Source organism: Gossypium hirsutum, chromosome A04 (genome assembly GCF_007990345.1).
Source record: "Gossypium hirsutum isolate 1008001.06 chromosome A04, Gossypium_hirsutum_v2.1, whole genome shotgun sequence".
Lineage (NCBI taxonomy): Eukaryota > Viridiplantae > Streptophyta > Magnoliopsida > Malvales > Malvaceae > Gossypium > Gossypium hirsutum.
This window is the reverse complement of record NC_053427.1, coordinates 76,507,234-76,526,442: the sequence shown is the minus strand read 5'-3', so window position 1 is coordinate 76,526,442 and position 19,209 is coordinate 76,507,234. Positions and strand designations below refer to the sequence as shown.

General features: G+C 31.0%; 1 protein-coding gene across 11 annotated transcripts; it reads left to right on the top strand.

Annotated features, from left to right (window-relative positions):
• Positions 1–1,250: 1,250 nt before the first annotated feature.
• LOC107930151 (formin-like protein 17) lies at positions 1,251–5,759 on the top strand. 11 transcript variants are annotated; one of them, XR_005925693.1, is made up of 8 exons: positions 1,276–1,428; positions 1,516–1,849; positions 2,038–2,093; positions 2,260–3,284; positions 3,635–3,924; positions 4,064–4,114; positions 4,189–4,270; positions 5,524–5,729. XR_005925693.1 is itself a non-coding variant. In XM_016861724.2 (6 exons), exons 3-6 carry the CDS (start codon positions 3,841–3,843, stop codon positions 5,748–5,750), a joined length of 444 nt encoding a protein of 147 aa, XP_016717213.1. In that variant the 5' UTR covers positions 1,251–1,428; positions 1,516–3,284; positions 3,635–3,840; the 3' UTR covers positions 5,751–5,759. The 11 variants fall into 11 exon arrangements, 1 of the variants encoding a protein (XP_016717213.1); XR_001692979.2 differs by having other exon boundaries at positions 2,220–3,284; XR_005925692.1 differs by having other exon boundaries at positions 2,007–2,093.
• Positions 5,760–19,209: the final 13,450 nt, after the last annotated feature.

The window sequence follows — 19,209 nt, the reverse complement described above, 5'->3', positions numbered from 1 at the left end:
TTTAATCTAAAAATATTTTGATATATTAAAAATAATTCAATTCAAATTAATTCCTCTACACTTAATTTATTTAAGTGAAATTTAAACTTAAAATTTAGTCCTTATATTTTAATTTGATTAGTTTTAGTCCCTGTATTTTTCAAATCGATCAAATTTATCTTTTGTACTTTTCAAAATTTAAAATTTTAGTCATGATCACTCAAATGATAGCAATTATATATGTTTGGTTAAATTCTGCTATTAGTCTTGATATTGTGCGTAAAGTTGTAGGTTGAGTTCATGTTATCCAATTAGATCATTCTTGGTCCCTATACTTCTCGACTTTTGAAATTTTAATTTTGACACAAATGACAGCCATTAAATCCGTAACTGGCTTTTTGTGAGTAATATGTTTGTTACATTAGATTTTAGAAATAGCAAAACTTAATGAATTTAATAGCTACCATTTAATTAATACTACAACTTCAAAATTTCAAAATTACAATGACTAAAAAATAACAAAATTAAAGTAAAATGACTAAATCCACAACTTACATATAATTCAATGACTAATAGAAAAATAATAATAATTAAAAATATTTAACTTGTTTATATTTAAAAAATTAATAAATATCAAATGAAAATAACATGTATATATTTATAAAAAAAAATTAAAACAATATCATTAGGTTTAAGTAATTTTACGTTAAGTATTTATAAATTTAATTGGAAATTTAACTTAAACGGGGTTGTTTTCCTTTTTGAAATGTTTTCTTTTTCTCATGCCCGACACTAAAACCCTTAATTTTTAAAGTCATTGAATATATATTAATAAAAAAACATAATTGTTTAACTTAAACATGATTGTGCTTTAAGCATGATATTAATATATTTTATTTTTATTCAAGTCTCACTTCATTCAATATATGAGCCTAAAATTTTATCTAAGTATGCCCATATTAATAAAAGGCTTAACCTAAACCCAATTTAATATATATTTATATTATTTTTAATTTAATATTTAATATCCTATATATGTAATTGTATTAAAATTTTTAATTTATATTTATTAAAATTTTATATGTAATTGTATTAGCATTTTTTAATGTTGACATTGTAGTAATATATAATATTATTGTAAATTTAATTTTTATGTATTATAAATTTTATAATCCATAAGAATTACATAATATACAAAACATTATAAAAATTATATTTTTACAGTTTGTGCATATAATATACGATGCAATTTTTTAATCCATTTACATTTTATGCAAATTTTTAATCCATTTACATAATATACGCCAGTAATATCCATTTACATTTTTCGCCAAAACCCTAGCATTTGCCTTAATACATTTTTATCGCCTCACACTCTCTGTTTTCACTTAGTTTCTGATTCTTCACTTTCATTACTTCAAACTCTCGCAGCGATGAGACCTCCAAGAGGTAAGTAACCAACGTCTCTTACGTTTCCTATCATTTTTAGTTACAGACTCTCGTTATGGCATTCCTAATGGTTTAATCATGTTTCAGGCCGTGGTGGTGGTGGGTTTAGGGGCAGAGGTGATGCTGGAAGAGGGAGAGGAAGAGGAGGTGGTGGAAGAGGTGGTGATAGGGGCGGTAGTGCCATGAAATCCCGCGGCAGACTAGTGTTTGATTGTTTCTGTTTTCTTATAGTTCGATGGAACAAAAAGATTCTCCAACTTTAGTTGACAAAAACTTTCCTCTTTCCTCTTTTCTCTTGTCACTGTGAAATCATTCTTTCGCTAGATCCATAGAAGTTGTTTATTAACTAGAACTTGGTTTTCTGTATTCTTGTTTACAATTATGGCTATCGGTTCTTGCTGTAATGTTATAGAGGAAAAAGGTAGGTTCTATTTTATCTATTTTCTTCATTGTGTTAAACCAGAAATATTATAAGGAATGCAGGATGAAATATTATCTACTGAAGTAATAAAATAGAGTTCATTAGTTTTCATTCTTATTGAGAATCAAATATGTGAGTTGAATCCTAATGCTTTCAGGTTGTGAATTATGTTGTGTAAATTATACTAGGGTTCCAAGTTCCAACACCAGAAGTCCAATGTTGCTGTTGTTGATTTGTAGAGGAGGTAAATTGGTCCTTTCATACACATTTAATATTCTTTATAGGGATAGACACAGTGGTATTCCCAGTCTGACTTTGTTTAGTGGGAGAAAATATGATGATTAGCACTCCGTCTACATTTAAACAACAGCTTTTCTAATTATGCTGGAAATGGCAATGGCAATGACAAGGAAAATGTTGCTGGGGTTTTGGAGACCAATGGGGATCTTAAACCCAAATTCCAAGGGGAAAAACGAGCTATACAGGTGCATCAATTCTCTTTGATATAATTTTAGCCCTTTGTGCTTAAATCTTGTACTATTTCAACTTTAATTTGTGTTATGATTATTGTTCTTTTAATTTCTAACTATTTTCCTTTCTCTTCCTCCGTAGCCATAGAATTTGCTATTTTCTGTTGGTTTTGGGATGAAGTAGAAGCTCTCTTTAAAAACCATTCTCTGTCTGACTCACGTTATCTCCCGAGATATTTATCTATGATTTTATATTATATTTTAGTTCTTGATATTAATTCAGTTGAAAAATGATTAAAAATCATTTTTTTACAAAATATCAAATGCCATATAGAGTGTCTTTTTATCTTTGAACTTAAAGTATAACTTCAATTAAAGTTTTTTTTTCCGTAATGTTTTGTTTTGTAAATATAATTTATATATTGAAATTGCGAGATCTTATATAATATAATGAACAAAAAACTATTGCAGGCTGTAATAAAATATATTAAAAGTTTATATATTACTAGTACTTAAATTATATCTTCTTTTTTTCTGTCTTTAAACTTTTCTAGATAAATTATATTTAAGGTTATAAAACTATTAATAAATTTATACTTAATTTAAAGTTGAAACTATTTAAAAAATTTCATGAAAGTTATTATTTAAATAAGTTTTTTTCTTTCAACAACAGCAACATTGGACTTTTGGTGTTAGATGTTAATTTGGGATCACCATTGTGTTGACATTAACATTCAAACATGAGAATGAGACAGCTATATTTGAGATGAACCTGCATGATATGTCGTCATTCCTTTGCAACCTTCATCTTTAAATAAATATACATCCACACACGCATAAACACATATATTTTTTCAGTTTGAATTCATATAACTTATGTAGAGAATTGGGAGAACCCTGTCATGTTGGATGCTCCCGTCTCTAGAGGTGTTGTAGCTGCTGAAGCTGGTTCACTTACTTTCATGGTACGAATTCATTTTTGATCACCTTCTTTTTCTAGAGTTGACCTATTATATATTGTTTTCCATTGAATGTATATGGACACTCATTAAACTTCTTCCCAACCTTCTTTAGTTCTTCCCCAGGATAGGAGTCTACTAGTAAATATTTTTCCAATTATTTTAACCTTGTTCGTGAGTTTACTGTTTAGTATCAATTTCATTGCAAGATATTATAATTTTTACTTTATATTTTCAATGATGCATGTAAGATTAGTTGCCACAGAAGTCTGGTATTTTAGAAACACAAATGATATTAGGTTGGCAACACTTTTAGGTAGTATTAAACTTATGATAAAAAATGCCATGTGATCCAGGTTGGTGGCTCTGAAGATGTGTATCTTGCTGCCAAATCCTTACTCCTCTCGATGGGAAAAGAGGAACTGCAAGAGGCTATTGATTTTATATCTCTGTTCGGGTAAAATGGGCTTTGTGCTTCAGTCAGAGCTGCCTTGGTTCTTAGTGGTAGTATGGGTTCTATCTAATTCAAAAATGAGAAAGAAAAGGAAAGAATGGGCAGATAATGTATCTTTCAAAAATGATGAAAGTGCCACGAGTAGAGTCAAAACTAAGAGTGTTTTGTTTCAAGATTCAGTTCCGAACTCAGGTTTGGTGGTATCTCCATAGTAAATCTGATTTGATAAATTTACAATATTATTCAATAATTAATCTCCTTCTTGTTTCTCCTTTTTCTTTTATTGAATCACTTGTTTATCCTCTGTTCTTACATTTTTTACCACCTGTAGGTTTCTGAATTTAAAAGGAGCTTAAATACTGTAAATTCTGCATGTAATGAGGTATATCATTAATGTTGTTGATGACGGCAGTGTTTATTCGTTCTTATCTTACAACTTTTGTATTGGTTATATAGGTACAAAATTTCCTTAAATTGAAGGATCTCATGAAGAAAATTCTCTATCTGGGAAATACATTGAACCAAGGAACTGCAAGGGGTAAGTGACATTCAATTTCTCCTTTTGGCTTCAGTCTTTGGTGCTACAATTGCAGCTTGTAAAAAGATTATGCAGAGAAAATATTACTAGCTAAACCACATGTAATGTATTACTAAAACCAATTAAGGTTCACCTGTCCAGTCCTTGCATTATCTAAGAATTGGGTAATATTCAAACCGATCAAAAACTAGTTATTTATTGAACAGGTAAAAAACCAATTATTTTTTTTCCCTTTTTCTTAAATTAAAGACCATGCCATTAAGGTAAATGCTTATTATTGTTAACTATTAATTATATTAACTATTTATTTTACATTAAATTAATGTTTAAACATAAAAAATAAAATAAGAAACAATCAAACCAATTGGTTTAACCTGTGGTCCAGTTTCTTTAACATTGGCATTTATGTCCTTTAATGTCGAACTTCTACATTTATGTCTTTCATTTTGAATTTTTAGATGATAGTAGTGTCAATCAATTCTTTGTCCCTTGTTATGCTATTAGTTCCTTTGTTTTGCATTTTCTTTTTTTCTTTTTTTGCCAAAGTCACTTGTCCCAGGTGTCAATGTTTTTTTATGCAACTTTAAATTTAAAGTTGAACTCAGGGAAGAAATAAAGATAAAAACAACTAACATAGTGGATCAGGAAAATGCTTTGCCATGAGCTGCTTTCTGTTTGACTTGTTTACGTATCTAAATAATAGATTGTTTGAGGATAGGCCATGGATTTGGTGATATTTTTTATTTAAACTATGCAGGTTTTAGATGCAACGCCTGTAAATGCAAAGGCACATGATTAATAACATGATCAATGATTTTTGTCGAAACAAATTCTAATTCTTGCATATATGATTAATAACATGATTAATAACATGATTAATGGTTCTTCAAATTTTCCAAATGTGTCTTTAAGGTGCTCGAAAATGTCATATTAATGTTGTCCATATATGATTTGAATGCTGGAAATTTACAGCATTTAGTTTCCTGCTTGAAGTTGATTAAACCATGCTGTAAATGCAAACATTTATATGCTGTTCACATGCTAAATTAACCATTAGTGAGCTTAAAATTGATCTATTCGAATGTGTTAAATTCATTGTTCAATGTGATGTTATTTCTGCTAATGTATTGAGTATATTAAGTTGTGCAATTTGATGTTATATGTGGCGTTAATATTGACTTGTTAATTGCATATTTTATTATTAATTCGATGTTATATGTGTCTTTCATTAACTTTTTTTTCTTTTTTCTCAGGTTTGAGTTTTTGTTGGATACATGGTCCAGGATTAGCTGAATTCATGCATAGTGACGACTTGTTTAAGCTAACTGTTTATCTTAAAGTGTGCATTCTATCGTTATTTTGTTCTATTTGTATTTTGTTAGATTTCTGGTGTAGTATGATAAGTGCGGTATTTTGTTTGGCGGGATGTATTTATATCATAGATTATTCTTCTTCTCAATATTTTGATAATGAATTTTAATTTTTTTTATATTTTTCAGGACTTTTTTATAATATTTTATTTTTTTTTTAATTTTTATGACCTTTAGCGGCGTTTGTGGGAAAAGCGCCGCTAAAGGTCCTGACCTATAGTGGCGTTTGTGAGAAAAGTGGTGCTAAAGGTCCTGATCTTTAGCGTCGTTTTTTCAAATAAACGCCGTAAAATTTTGCGGCGCCGTCTATAGCGACGTTTTTGCGGCGCTTGCAAAAACGTCGCGAATAGTTTTAGTAGCGTTTAAGGCGCCGCTAAAGGCCTAAAAAAAGGCCGCTAAAAATCAGTTTTGCTGTAGTGATGTATGTATCGAAACTATATATTTTGAGTATAGATATGTGTTTAAAAATAGCATATAATAAATAATGATATGTATGGTTTGAAACTAATTAAAAATAACATATGAAATATGTACAATATTAAAATAAAAAATACATTAATTGTAAGGAAAATGAAATTTAAATATATAAATACATTATATTAATAATATTAAATAAATACATCAATCCTATGTTGGTAGTAAAAAATATGTAAAATAATGTATATAGTTTTTTTAAGGTAAACGCTTATTTATATAGAATATAAAATATAAAATTAGGTTTGATAGATATTGGTCGTTGATAACTAGACACTATAAAGAGAAGCTTAAAGGTATGAAATGTTAGTATCTTGTTAAAGGTATTACAAGAGATAGAGAATTGAGTAGCTTCTTATGACGCATAACTGGCACATAACTCTATTGGCATGATGCCAATCCTATACTAAATCTGAAATTTTGTTTAGTGATAAAACAATTTCATTTAATTATCGTTTAATATAATAATATTTATTATATATAAATAAAATAAACATAAATTTACTGTAGATACATGAGAAAACATTGTATGAAACTATGATTTTACGTCATCTTTATTTCTTTCCAATAAGAGAACAATAAATCAGATTTTTCCTTCTAATTTTTAATATTTTTAGCTGAAAATTAGTAGGTAAAATATGATTTGTTATTCTCCTTCTAGAAAAAAATAATTAAAAATAACGTAGAATAACAGTTTCATACAATTTCTTCTCGTTGATACAATAGGGGGTTAATTACTTGTTCTCTATAGCTTGAACGCTTGTAACTGGGATGGGTGTATAGAGCAAGGTTGAATTTGTAGTTTAAGATATCATTTTCATTTTTTTAATTTTAAGTATTTTTTAAATATTGTGTTAATGATATTTGTAATCTTGATTAAATTTAGTAAAAAATTTATGTTATGCTTGTATGATTATAATTACTCGACTTAGAGGATAATATTTTTTAATTATGTTTATGTGTATTTTTTAATTTTGTACCTACAATATTTATTTGGCCTTTTATAATATGTGAAGCTTGGGCAAGTAAGTTGGTATGTTATGAGTTTTTCTTCATTTTCCATAACTTCAATAAAAAAAACAAAAACGCATATTTGCATGTAGTCCAAATGGGAGCTCTCAAACCCTCCAACTTTCATGTTTCTTGACATTTGTAAACCGCTTGACACCAAACTAAATCATGAACAAAGGAGAAAGAGGAGGTTACCTTCTATATCAATGTTTACAACATTTCTCACCCACTACAGCACTTCCATAAAAGAACAAAATGATTTTTACCCAGGAAAGCATCACACTACTTTACCAACTAGAAAACTGAACACCCTCACTCTTTTAGTTTCCTTTAAATCTCCGGGAAGCTTTGATTGGTAGCTTCTTTCTCTGCTATCTCGGGCATGGGATTGCAAGGCTTCAAATCGTCGACATCGATGACAGATTTTCTAGCAGAGTGTGGTCAATTCTAATTGTTTATCGTATTATGCTATAGCAGTCCAAAACGTACGTGCAGAACTAAAAAAAATCGGCTACATGCATGCATCTTTTACGTGCACATCATCGTTTCACTTGATGTGTCTCATCAGGTGGGTACGACTACTCTATCATGGATTATTTACATTTCTCTACAATGAGGCCAAGCTTTCTTTCAACACGCGAATGAGGAATTTTGTCGAGACAACACAGTCGTTTTCCTCTGTTTATCCAGTAAATCTATCGTATACTTGGATGTCAAAAGCAAGAAATTCTAAAAATTTCTAAAAAAAAATATTTTTTTTCTAAAAATATAGTCTTTTTAATATTATTATTTTTTAAATTATAAAAACGCCCCAAAATATAGAAATTAATTGTAAGAAATAACTTAAGTTTTGATGCTTTAGTTGTTAAAGCATTCTTTAGAGATCTTAGGTTCAAGTTACTCCTTATTTATTTCTTTATTTTTAATTTTCAGCAAACTTAGATGAAAGTTACAATAAAATAAGTATTATTTGGAGTAAAAATTAAATAAGAAATGGGTGCCGGTTACCATACTACTTTCTTTTTGTTTTCTCAAATTTGAGCCATTTTACTCCCAAAATTATTTTTTCTTTTAATTTTTGGCCCAAAATTTTGGATTATTTACAGTTGTCGCCTCTAGGATTTCAAATCCTAACTATTTAACCATCCTTTTCCTATTAGAATTAGGTTTATTTCTTCTAAAATTTTAGTTAAATTCCTTTCCATTCTCTCTTTATATTTCTTTTTTCTTTTCCTTTTCTTTCCCTTTTCTTTACATCAAAATTTTCATCTAAGTTCTAAAAACTATTTTCCTATCTGAAATCAAACCGTTCACCATTTTAACTTTTTTCCATTGGCTTGTAATTAAAGTCAATAACACCATTAATTTTGCAGAAAATTGGTAAGTACATCTGAACCCTAATGAAAAAATCCAGATTTTTTATAGAATTTATATTCAACGATAATCTTTCAACTCAATTAAACAATTTTTTTTAGTTCTTGACAAATCTCTCGATAATCTTAACAAATTTTGAAATCAATATTTAACTCATATATAAATATCGCTTGAAGCACCCGTTTTAGGTACATTGGATCAATTTGAATGTGAGGGACACCGTTTGGGCTTCCAATGAAAGGCAGGGGTGTGCATTCAGTTGAATCGAATGAAAAAATTTCAAGTAATCGAGTTGGTTGAGTTGACGAATCCTATTTTATCATCCCGACTCGATTTGAAATTTTCTCGACTCGAGTCGAGTGAGATGGAATTCAAATCGAATATATTTGTTCAAGTTAAATTAAAGAAAATGACTTTGGGTTATTACAACAACTATCACCCACCGTAATCAAATTTGTTATTAACTTTCATCCCCTCATAATTTATTTATTAATTTTTTATATACGGGTTAGCTTCTTTTCTTGCTTAGTTGTTTCAATTATCTTTTGATTTTTTTCACTATGTATTTTGAAATTTAAAAAATATATTAAATGTAAAAAACATGATTTTTAATAAAAGTTATTTTAAAGTTAAAATGTGAAATTGATGGCAATATATAATTTTAACACGGATATTTTATGGCATCATCAATAATTTAATTTTAACAAAAATTTATAAAGATTCAATATAATTAAATAATTAAATAATATAAATAGTAAAAATGTGTAATTTAATTTAATAATATAAATAGTAGATATAAATAAAATTATTACTATTTAGGTTTAAGGAATGGTTTTGATTTTTGGTTTGGAGGTAAAAAGTGAGAACTAAAAGTTTTGGGGAGTAAAATTTGGGGGGGGGGATTCAAAAAGAAACCTTGAGGGGAAATGGGTTTGGGCCTTAGGGTAGACGGATGGAGGGATGAGAGTAAAAGTTTTGGGGGGAAAGTGGGAGAGAGTAAAAGTTTTGAGAGAAAGTAAAAATATTTGGGAGTTTAGGGTAAAAATGTAAAATATTATAGTTTTGTATTCAGTTTATCCGAAATATTCGATTTATTCAAATTCGAAAACTCAACTCTATTCGAACTCAAAAAAAAAAAAATTGAATTGACTCGAATAACTTGATTAACTCAGATAAGTCGATTCGTTTATCTCGAAATTTAAATTTTTTTCAATTTTTTTGAGTTAATCGAATTTTCTCACCCCTAGTGAAACGTGTGTGTTTTTTTACAAGTAATTTGGGGTAAACTATGCCTAAGATTAGGGCCACACGGGCGTGTGGACCACATTGCCATGTGCCTTGGAAACCCTAGTGTAGTTCGTGAACCACACGACCTAGACCTCTCTACATGGCTTTATAAAGCCATGTCTCCCCTGTAGGTTATTTTTGCATTTGCCACACAGCCACAGCCTGTTACACGGCCTTGCCACACAGCTGTGTAACCCTTCTAGTTTTCTTAAAAAATTATGATACGTTCAATTTAGTCCCTATATATGCCCTGAATGGTTATTAAAAGTTTTAATTTGTTCAATTAAGTCCCTGATACTGTGTTACTCTGAATTTTGTGATTTAATGATTGACGTATTATGGTTATATTGTATGTGAAGTGTATATCATATATTATTGACCTTGTGAAATAGATAAACTGTTGGTGTTAATATTGTCACCACCTTATTGAATACCTATTAAAGCATGTTAATTGCTACTGATGAATTGAATACATGTTAAGCATTATTATTGCCTATAACACTCCAAAAATTATAGGGCTAGAATTTTTAAAATTAGCATAAAATGAGTTTTGGTATTTATGGTTAAAAGATTAGTAGAATGCCTAGAGAACCAAGGTTTAAACCCCACTCCTTGTATTTTTTATTTTTCAACAACTAAGGTTGAAAGCTAAATTAGTATAAGAAATAAATGTGGTAGAAAATGTTCAAGAATTGTAAAATAGCACAATGGCTAAGTCACTCCATCTCTCTAGTGTTCCAAGTTCTATTCATGCAAATTCCCTTGCATTTGTTTTAATTTGTGACAGGAGGGTTTATTTGCAAAAAAGCCCTTAAAATTTGCATAACTTAACTTTTAACTTCTTTCCTAATCATATTAGGATTTTGATTTCTCTAAATAACCCTAATTAAAATTTCTTTCCCTATTTCTCTTCTATTCTTTTTTCATCCTTTCTTTTGCAAAAAATTTCTCTACATTGCTGGAAATTTTACTATGATCTCGAGCCTAAGATCAATCTTGATCAATCCATTTTCGTGTCATTTTAGAGTCAAATCCATTCTATCGTGCCAAGATTGGTAAGAAAAATTTGTTTGCTAATTTTGTAGAACCCTAGGAATCTGTTCAAGCATCATTCCTGATAACTTTTTTAAAATCAATTTTGAATCTTTAATGAGTTTTCCCAAAAATCTTGTTAAAACCTGATAAATCTTGAAAGTAGATATTAATTCTTTCATTTTTTTCAATTGAAAGACTCGTGTAGGTGACTTGGATCAAATTTGGACATGAGGATTGTCGTATGAGACCCCGAAAGTTAGGTGTGTGTTATTTTACGAGAAAACAAAGACAAAATCGAAATAGCCCAATGCACACGACCTACCATATGGGCATGTGGCCCGCCAGTGTGGCTTGCACAGCCTCCCACATGGCCATGTCTGCCATGAAATCCTAAAACTGCATTTCTCACATGGCCTAGGATGTCCCACACGACCTGTCATAAGGCTTAGGGCTCTCCACATGGTCCAGGGTTTTCCACACAACCCAAGGCCTCGAAATTATAGTTTTGACCTAGAATTTTTTTTTTGATCAGATTAGCTCCTAAATAGGTTTCAAATTATTTTTAGTGAACTAAATTATGCAATTAAGCCTCTATTAATTTGAAGTATGCTAGAATCTATGAATAATCGAATTAATATAATATTTATTTTTTATTTTGAATGTATGCATGAACTTCAAAAAGTATATATTAACGTATGAATATTTATTTGTTGTGACCGTATGAACGTTATCATGCTTTCTACTTAAATTTCCATATGTTAAAACATTAAATGCTTTGATATATGACTAAATTTAGTCGATTAGATTGCATTGCATGGGTTGGTTGATATATACAAAGGAAGAACCGAAAAAATTTCTACATTTAAAAATTCGTTGTGTACCTACAGTGTAACAACCCAATTTCGGTGAAATCGGAACAGTGGTTTCAGGACCACAAATTTGAGCTGAAAAATAAAATTTATTTTATTTTTATTTTATGGTTCGTAATATGATAGAAATGTCATGTGAAAATTTTGATAAGAAAATTTTACCTATTATGTGTTTAATTACGGGAAGGACCAAATAGCATAAAATGAAAAAGTTGAATTCTAGTAGCTAGAAGAATCAAATAGCTATGGAATTCAAAACTTAAGGTCCTCATATGGTAATTAGACCATTAATAAAAGTTAGTAGATATTTTTGGATGATTCATCCATGGAAAATTAGAAAAAGGCTAAAGACTTAATTGGAAATCAAAATTATTAAAGATTATAAATTAATTAAATAGAAATAAAAATCATTTTTATCATCTTCTTCCCCAAAATATTCCATAGAAACCCTAGGAGAGAGAGAAAAAACTTTCTTGGCCAAATTGGGTAAGTTTTTGTCTCATTTTTAGTACTTTTGATATTTTTGAAACTGAGATAGCTTAATCTATCTATTTGGGGGATCAATTTGAAGAGTTATCAAAGTATTGAAATTAGGTCATGGATGCATATGCTAAAAATTTGAAATTTATGGTAGAAGATGAAAGGTTGTTGATAGATAAACAACTTTTACAAAGTGATTTTTGATGAAAACATGATTTAGGGACTAAAATGTAAATTTATGAAAATTGAAGAAAAATTATGAATTTTATAGAATATATGTGCTGTAATTTTTAAGGTGAAATTTTTTTTAGGCTTGGAATAGGGACTAAATTGCATAAATTTTATTTTTCGAGCCTAGGGACAAAATGGGAATTTATGGAAAAGTTAGGGGATGTAAATTGAGTTCACTTGAATATGAAATGTGATAAATTGATGTAAACTTTACTTATATAGATCCAGATAGACCAAATTCAGAGCTAGAACGAGGAAAAAGGGAAAATGATGGATTAGTAGATTTTACGTACACGAACACATTTGTCGAGGTAAGTTCGTGTAACTAATTTTTGTATGTTTATATGCTTGAATTAAATGTTGCATTGTGAATTGTATAAATATCATATATATATGTGACATTGAAATTGTATATGACAAATCCCGATCAACGATAATGCTCGGAAAATGGTAAATGATAAAAATGTTACTTTTATGCTTGAAATGAATGTGGAATGTGTTTGTTTGAATTATATGAATGTTATGGATGTATGAAATAATCACATGCTCGATAATCTTGAAAAGTGTTTAAATACCGGTTGAATAAATGGAAAATCGATGGATATGTGATTTCCCGAAATGAATGAGATCCTGAATTTGTTGCTGACAGGATTTAGCCTAAACGGGTAATCCTAATATAAGTCCTCTCGAGCATATGTTATGGATTGGATTTAGCCTGAATGGGTAATCTAGATCAAGTTCCTTAGAGCATATGTAATAGAAAGAATTTAGCCTGGACTGGTAATCCTGTTGTATACATGGCTCGAGAGTGTACTCTCTGAAATAGTACCTTATGGGTACCGTTGAATATGAATTGACGGATCTTGATTTGTACACCTTGAATGTAACATCTCGAATTAGGGCCTAGTCGGAACAGTGATTTCAAAACCATAAATCTGAAGTAGAAATAATTATCTTATTATTAATAGGAGGTCTATGATATGATTGCATACTTGTGTGAAAATTTCATGAAGAAATTTCATTGATAAAGTGTCTAATTTGACATTTAGGACAAAATTGTAAAAGTTGCAAAATGTGAGTTCTAGAAGTCTTAAGCATGAAATTGCCATAGACTATTAATTAGAGGTTCTTAAATAACAATTTTCCCAATTTCTATTTTTATGGAAAAAAAGGGTATGAATAGGAAAAATTTGAAAGAAAGGCTTTAAGGGCACTTTTGTCATTTGGTTAATAAAAGAATAAAAAGGGAAAAATAAGTCTCTCCCACCTTGGCTGAAAATCTCAAGGGTTCCATAGCTAGGGTTTCTTCAACTTTCAAGCTCAATAGTAAGTGCATCCTAGCCCTGTTTTTAATGCTTTTTACATTTTTGAAACCCTCGTAACCCGATTTACCTATTTCTAGCCATATTTTTTTAGTAGGGTTCATGTTTGAAATTTGACCCATGCATGACATGCATGTGTTTTGATGTTTAATGGAGGAATATGAATGTTTGATGTGTGATAAACATTTCATTTTACGAGCCTGGGGGCTAATTTGTAATTATGTGAAAGTTTAGGGGTAAAATTATAATTTTTCTAAAGTGTGATTTATGGACTATTTTGAACAATATGATAATTAAATAAGCAAAATTTTCTATTATAGATCAAGAAAAACAGGGTCTGGACCTAAACCGAGAAAAGAGCAAGGTTGTGGACTAAATCGAATAGTAGCCATATTTTGAGTACCGAGGTAAGTTCGTGTGTAAATAATGCAACATTATATTATTATGTTTTTAATGCTTTAATATTGCATGAATTGTGTAATTGTATCTGTGGATTTAATTAACGAAGAGTCGATGACGATTCGATGAGTTCGATCCCTCAAAATCTCAGTTGAACTTTAGGAATAATTTGGATACAAATGTCATGACATTAGGGTTATGTGTGATCCTATGTAAGACCATGTCTGGGACATGGCATTGGCATCGTTATGAGATCCCATGTAAGACCATGTCTGGGACATGACATTGGTATCATTATAAGATCCTATGTATGACCATGTCTGGGACATGGCATTGGCATTGACGTGTGATCCCATGTAAGACCATATCTGGGATATGGCATTGGCATCGATATGAGACATTGTGTAAGACCATAGCTGGGCTATCAGCTTCGATTTGTGATCCCATGTAAGTCCATATCTGGGATATGGCATTGGCATCTTACTATGTTTATAAGAATTCCCGAGTATCCTTTAGTACTCCAAGTGGTTCAATGGGTAATCTGAAGATTATGTCAAAGAGATGACAAGGTATGATCATGTTGAAAGGGTACAAGTACGTACACAAAGCTCATAAATATTGAGATTATGAATCAATGAGACCTCGGTAAGATGTGAATGAATGAATTATGATCATGAGTCTTATTGTACATTATGCAAATGGCATGACTTAAAATGTACCTATGATAATTGATGACATTTTGATAAATATTATTATGTTATGTGTATAATAATGTATGGTTAATGTTGTTAATTATTTACATGCAAACTTACTAAGCTTTATGCTTACTCCCTTTTCTTTTCCATTTTTCTTATAGTATCACCAAGTTAGCTCGGGGATCAAAGGACGTAGGAGTTCGATTCACACTATCAAACTAATCTTTTGGGTATAGTGAATTTATGTATTTTGACTATGGCATGTATAGGAACTTGGTCTTTTTGTTATATGTCATATTTGTGTAGCCAAATGTGTTTGCTTATAATGATTTGATGATTCATTTTGTATATGGCCATGATATATGACCCATATTAATTATGGGGATGTAATCCTATTCATACATGCATACTTGTGCTACGGTCACTCATGTTGTGGTTAAATTCATTTGGCATGGATGAATTGTGGATATGATCATGAATGTTTTATTTTGGAATTCTGAGTAAATGACATAATAACAACTAAGGCATGAATGTATGAAATGGAATTCAATTGATGTTTTATATTGCATGTGATTTGGTAAGCTTGGTTTAAATATAATATGAAGTCTTAATCAAGTATAAATTGATAAGAAGTTGTTATGTATGAGCCATATTTATGAATGTGTAAGTACTCATTTATGTCATGTAGGATGTCATTGAGATATATAAGTGTGCATGTGTTATTGGGGGTGACAAAAGGCTTGGACAATAGCCTCAAATTTGTCTACACAGGTAGGCACACGGGCGTGTCTCTAGACCGTGTGTGACACACGGTCTACTCCATGGGCATGTGATCCGGCTGTGTGTCCCCTGCACCTTAATTAGGTAAAACAGAATGCCCAGTAGTAAACACACGGACAGAGACACAGCCGTGTGTAGGGCACGGCCTCAGGACATGGGCGTGTGCCCAAGCCGTGTGAAGTCTGCACTTAATTATTGAATTTAATTCCCCACATGGCCTAAGCACACGGGCGTGTGACCTTAATTGTGTTGATGATGTCATAAATAGAGAGTTACACGGGCTGAGGACACGGACGTGTCCCAAGCCACATTGGCGTGTGTTACTACGGCCTACCCACAAGGGCGTGTGACCCTGTTTCATAAAAATTTTTCTAAGCTTTCCCAAAGTTTTCTAAAGTTTTTGGTTTAGTCCCGAACTACCCCCGATGTATGTTTTGGGCCTCATAAGCCCATATAAGGGACAATTTGAATATGTATGAATGAATTTGATTTGAACTAAATTTTATGGCTCGATTTTGTATGTTTACTCATGTTTAAGTTTGGTAATGCCTCGTATCCTGTCCCGGTGTCAGACACGGGTAAGTGGTGTTACATTGAGTGTACCACCTGTGTATCCATTGATATTCAAATAAATTCAGCAGGTGACAATCCAAACATGAGAAGATATGAATAAGAAAATGAGTCATTACACGTATCTGTTTGAAATACAAGAAAATGATGATACATGACAAGTGCTATATGAAAGTATAAGATGATGATATTTGTATATGGAAATTATTTGATGAGAATGTTCATCTTTGATTATAGACTTGTACACCTTGAGTGTACTACTACTCGTGTGACCTTGATATTTCGAATGATATGATTAAAGTTCTAACATGAAATAATATGAACTCGAGATGAACTATTATGAAATTTTACTTGTAATATAAAGAGATGATTTATACATGTTAAATGAATACATGTTGTGGAAAGCGTATGTGTATGGAAATTTGATTATTGTTGAGTGATCGCGAGGTTTCGTGATAGGTTTTAAATATTTATAATTACTCGTTCTTAAACTAACTATTATTGTGATGTAGGCAAGTGTACCTGTCGAACAGTAGTATAGTTTTAGCAAGACTGGATTGTCGAACCCAAAGGAACTAAAAGTACTAGTAATGACTGTCTTTTTATTATCTAGCCTAAGAATAAAAGGGGTTTTTGTTTTAATTAACTAATTATCTAAACTAAGAACGCACGGAAAAAGGAATTGGGGAATTGCTTTTAGGAATTGTTATTCTGGCTCCAAATCGGACCATTTATTCATTCAACTTGTTCCGTAGAGATTCCTAAGTTATGTTATTATCCCTATTCAAGACTAATAACGTCTAATCCCTAGATTGCATAACCAAGACTTTTCTCTAATTAACACTCTACGGTTGCATTAACTCGATCTATGGATCCCCTTATTAGGTTTCAGCCTAATCCGACAAAATCTTGTCACTCTATTTTTAGGCGCACAATCAACTCCGCTTAATTATGACAAAAGTACTCTTAGACAGGGTCTATTACTCCTCTAAATAAGAGCATGTCTTGAATCAGTATCCTGGGATATCAAAACAAGAATTAAGAACACATAATTAAGAACAAGTTAAATATTTATCATACGATTCAGAAAATAATAACAAGATTCGTCTTAGGTTTCATTCCCCTTAGGTATTTAGGGGTTTTAGTTCATAACTAAATAAGAAAACATCTCAGAAGAATAAAGAATACAAAACATAAAGAAAACCCAAAATTCTTGACGCGAAATTGAGGAGAGATCTTCAGTCTTAATGATGAATCCGGCTTCTGAGATGGAACAATCGGCTTCCTTGGAGTAATTCCTTACCCCTTATTCTCCGTCTCCCTTTTTCTCCTCTTCTAGGGTGTATTTATAGGCTTTGGAATTGCTAGAAGCCCTCAAAAGTGGCCTTTTCCGAATTGGACTTAACTTGGGCTCGGCACGGACACGCCCGTGTGCAATTACTTTAGGCCGTGTTCGAGCCTGTTAGAATGGCACGGGTGTGTGCTATACCCGTGTGAGTCTTGCTCCAATTCTTCCAGATTTACACGGCAGTGTGGTCTGCCCATGTGAGGAGGTCCAGGCCGTGTTGATTTTGTACTTTGGCCCATTTTCTCCGTTTTTGGCCCATTTCTAGTTCCTTTCGCTCTCCTACGCTCTCCTAAGTATAAAACATGAAATTAAAGCATTAGGAGCATCGAATTCACAAATTCTAATGAGAAATCATCCATAAAATGCATTAAACATGGGGTAAAAATATGTATAATTTACGGTTTATCAAATACCCCCACACTTAAGCATTTGCTTGTCCTCAAGCAAAATTCTCAACTCATAATCAAAATAAATTCTTCTCAACTTATAATTTCTATCGATAATATTTGACATTAATCCATAAGTAACCATACATTGAGAATTCAACTAAAAGAACATAAAAGTTTCAAACATTCCAAGTTGAGTATTTATTCATGCAAACTTAGGTGCTTCCCTTTGTGTAACGCCCCAATTTTCGAGAATTCTGTGAATGTTGGCAAAATTTCATGCTTTAATTTTGTCATTTGTGAGTGAAATTATGAAATAGGACCTATGTGAAAATTTTTGAAAATGCTATAGGCTAAATTGAAGTGACCAAATAAATAGGAGTGCAAAATAGGAGGATTTGAATGACAAACCTCCCATTTTACATGAAGTGGCCAGCCATCATGTTGTTGTAGACAAAATGTGCACTTGATATCCATAATTTATGGTACAAATTGATACAAATTGATAATAGGTTAGGTAAATGTTCCATGATAATAGGTTAGGTAAATGTTCCATGATAATGGGTTAGGTAAATGTTTCATGATAAGAATTTAATGTCTTTTGTATTAAAGAATTAAATGGATGAAATATGAAGTTTTATTAAAAGAAAAAGGGGTGAAAAGAACAAAGTTTTGTCCATCTTTGTTCATCATAGCTAAAAGTTAGAGAAGAGAAAGGAGATAAGAAAGCTCTTGAGTATTCGGTCATTAGGAGGAGGAAAATTGAAGGTAAGTTCTTGGTACCTTGCTTCTATTTTGAGGTTCATGAGTTCTTCTTGATTCTACCTTAACTCTTGAAGTATATTTTGATTTTTAGTTGTGTTGTGAGCATTTAGTCATGAATTAAAATGAAGGAAATGGTTGTTGTTTCATGTTCTTTTGATGAAAAATGGAAGATAGGTGAAGTTGAGCCAAACAAATGAGCATGCATGTGCCTTAGATGTTAAAGGGAAAAATCAGCTAACATGTTGTGCTTTAAAATGATGAAATGGAGATTATACTTAAGTAAAATCATAGATATGTGATGATTGATTGGTGATATACATGTTTAAATAACATGCATGCAAGGTATGTGTGAAGGAGTGATTTGGTAATAAATCTGCTTAGGACAGCAGCAGTAACGTGACTTTGGAAAATCACCATAAATTGTGGGAGAATAATTAGAAGCTGAATAAATTATGTAATTAAAACTTATTGAGTCTAGTTTCTAATGAAATAAACAAGAACATATTTTGAATTCTGTACAATGAGAAATTTGATTCGTAAAGA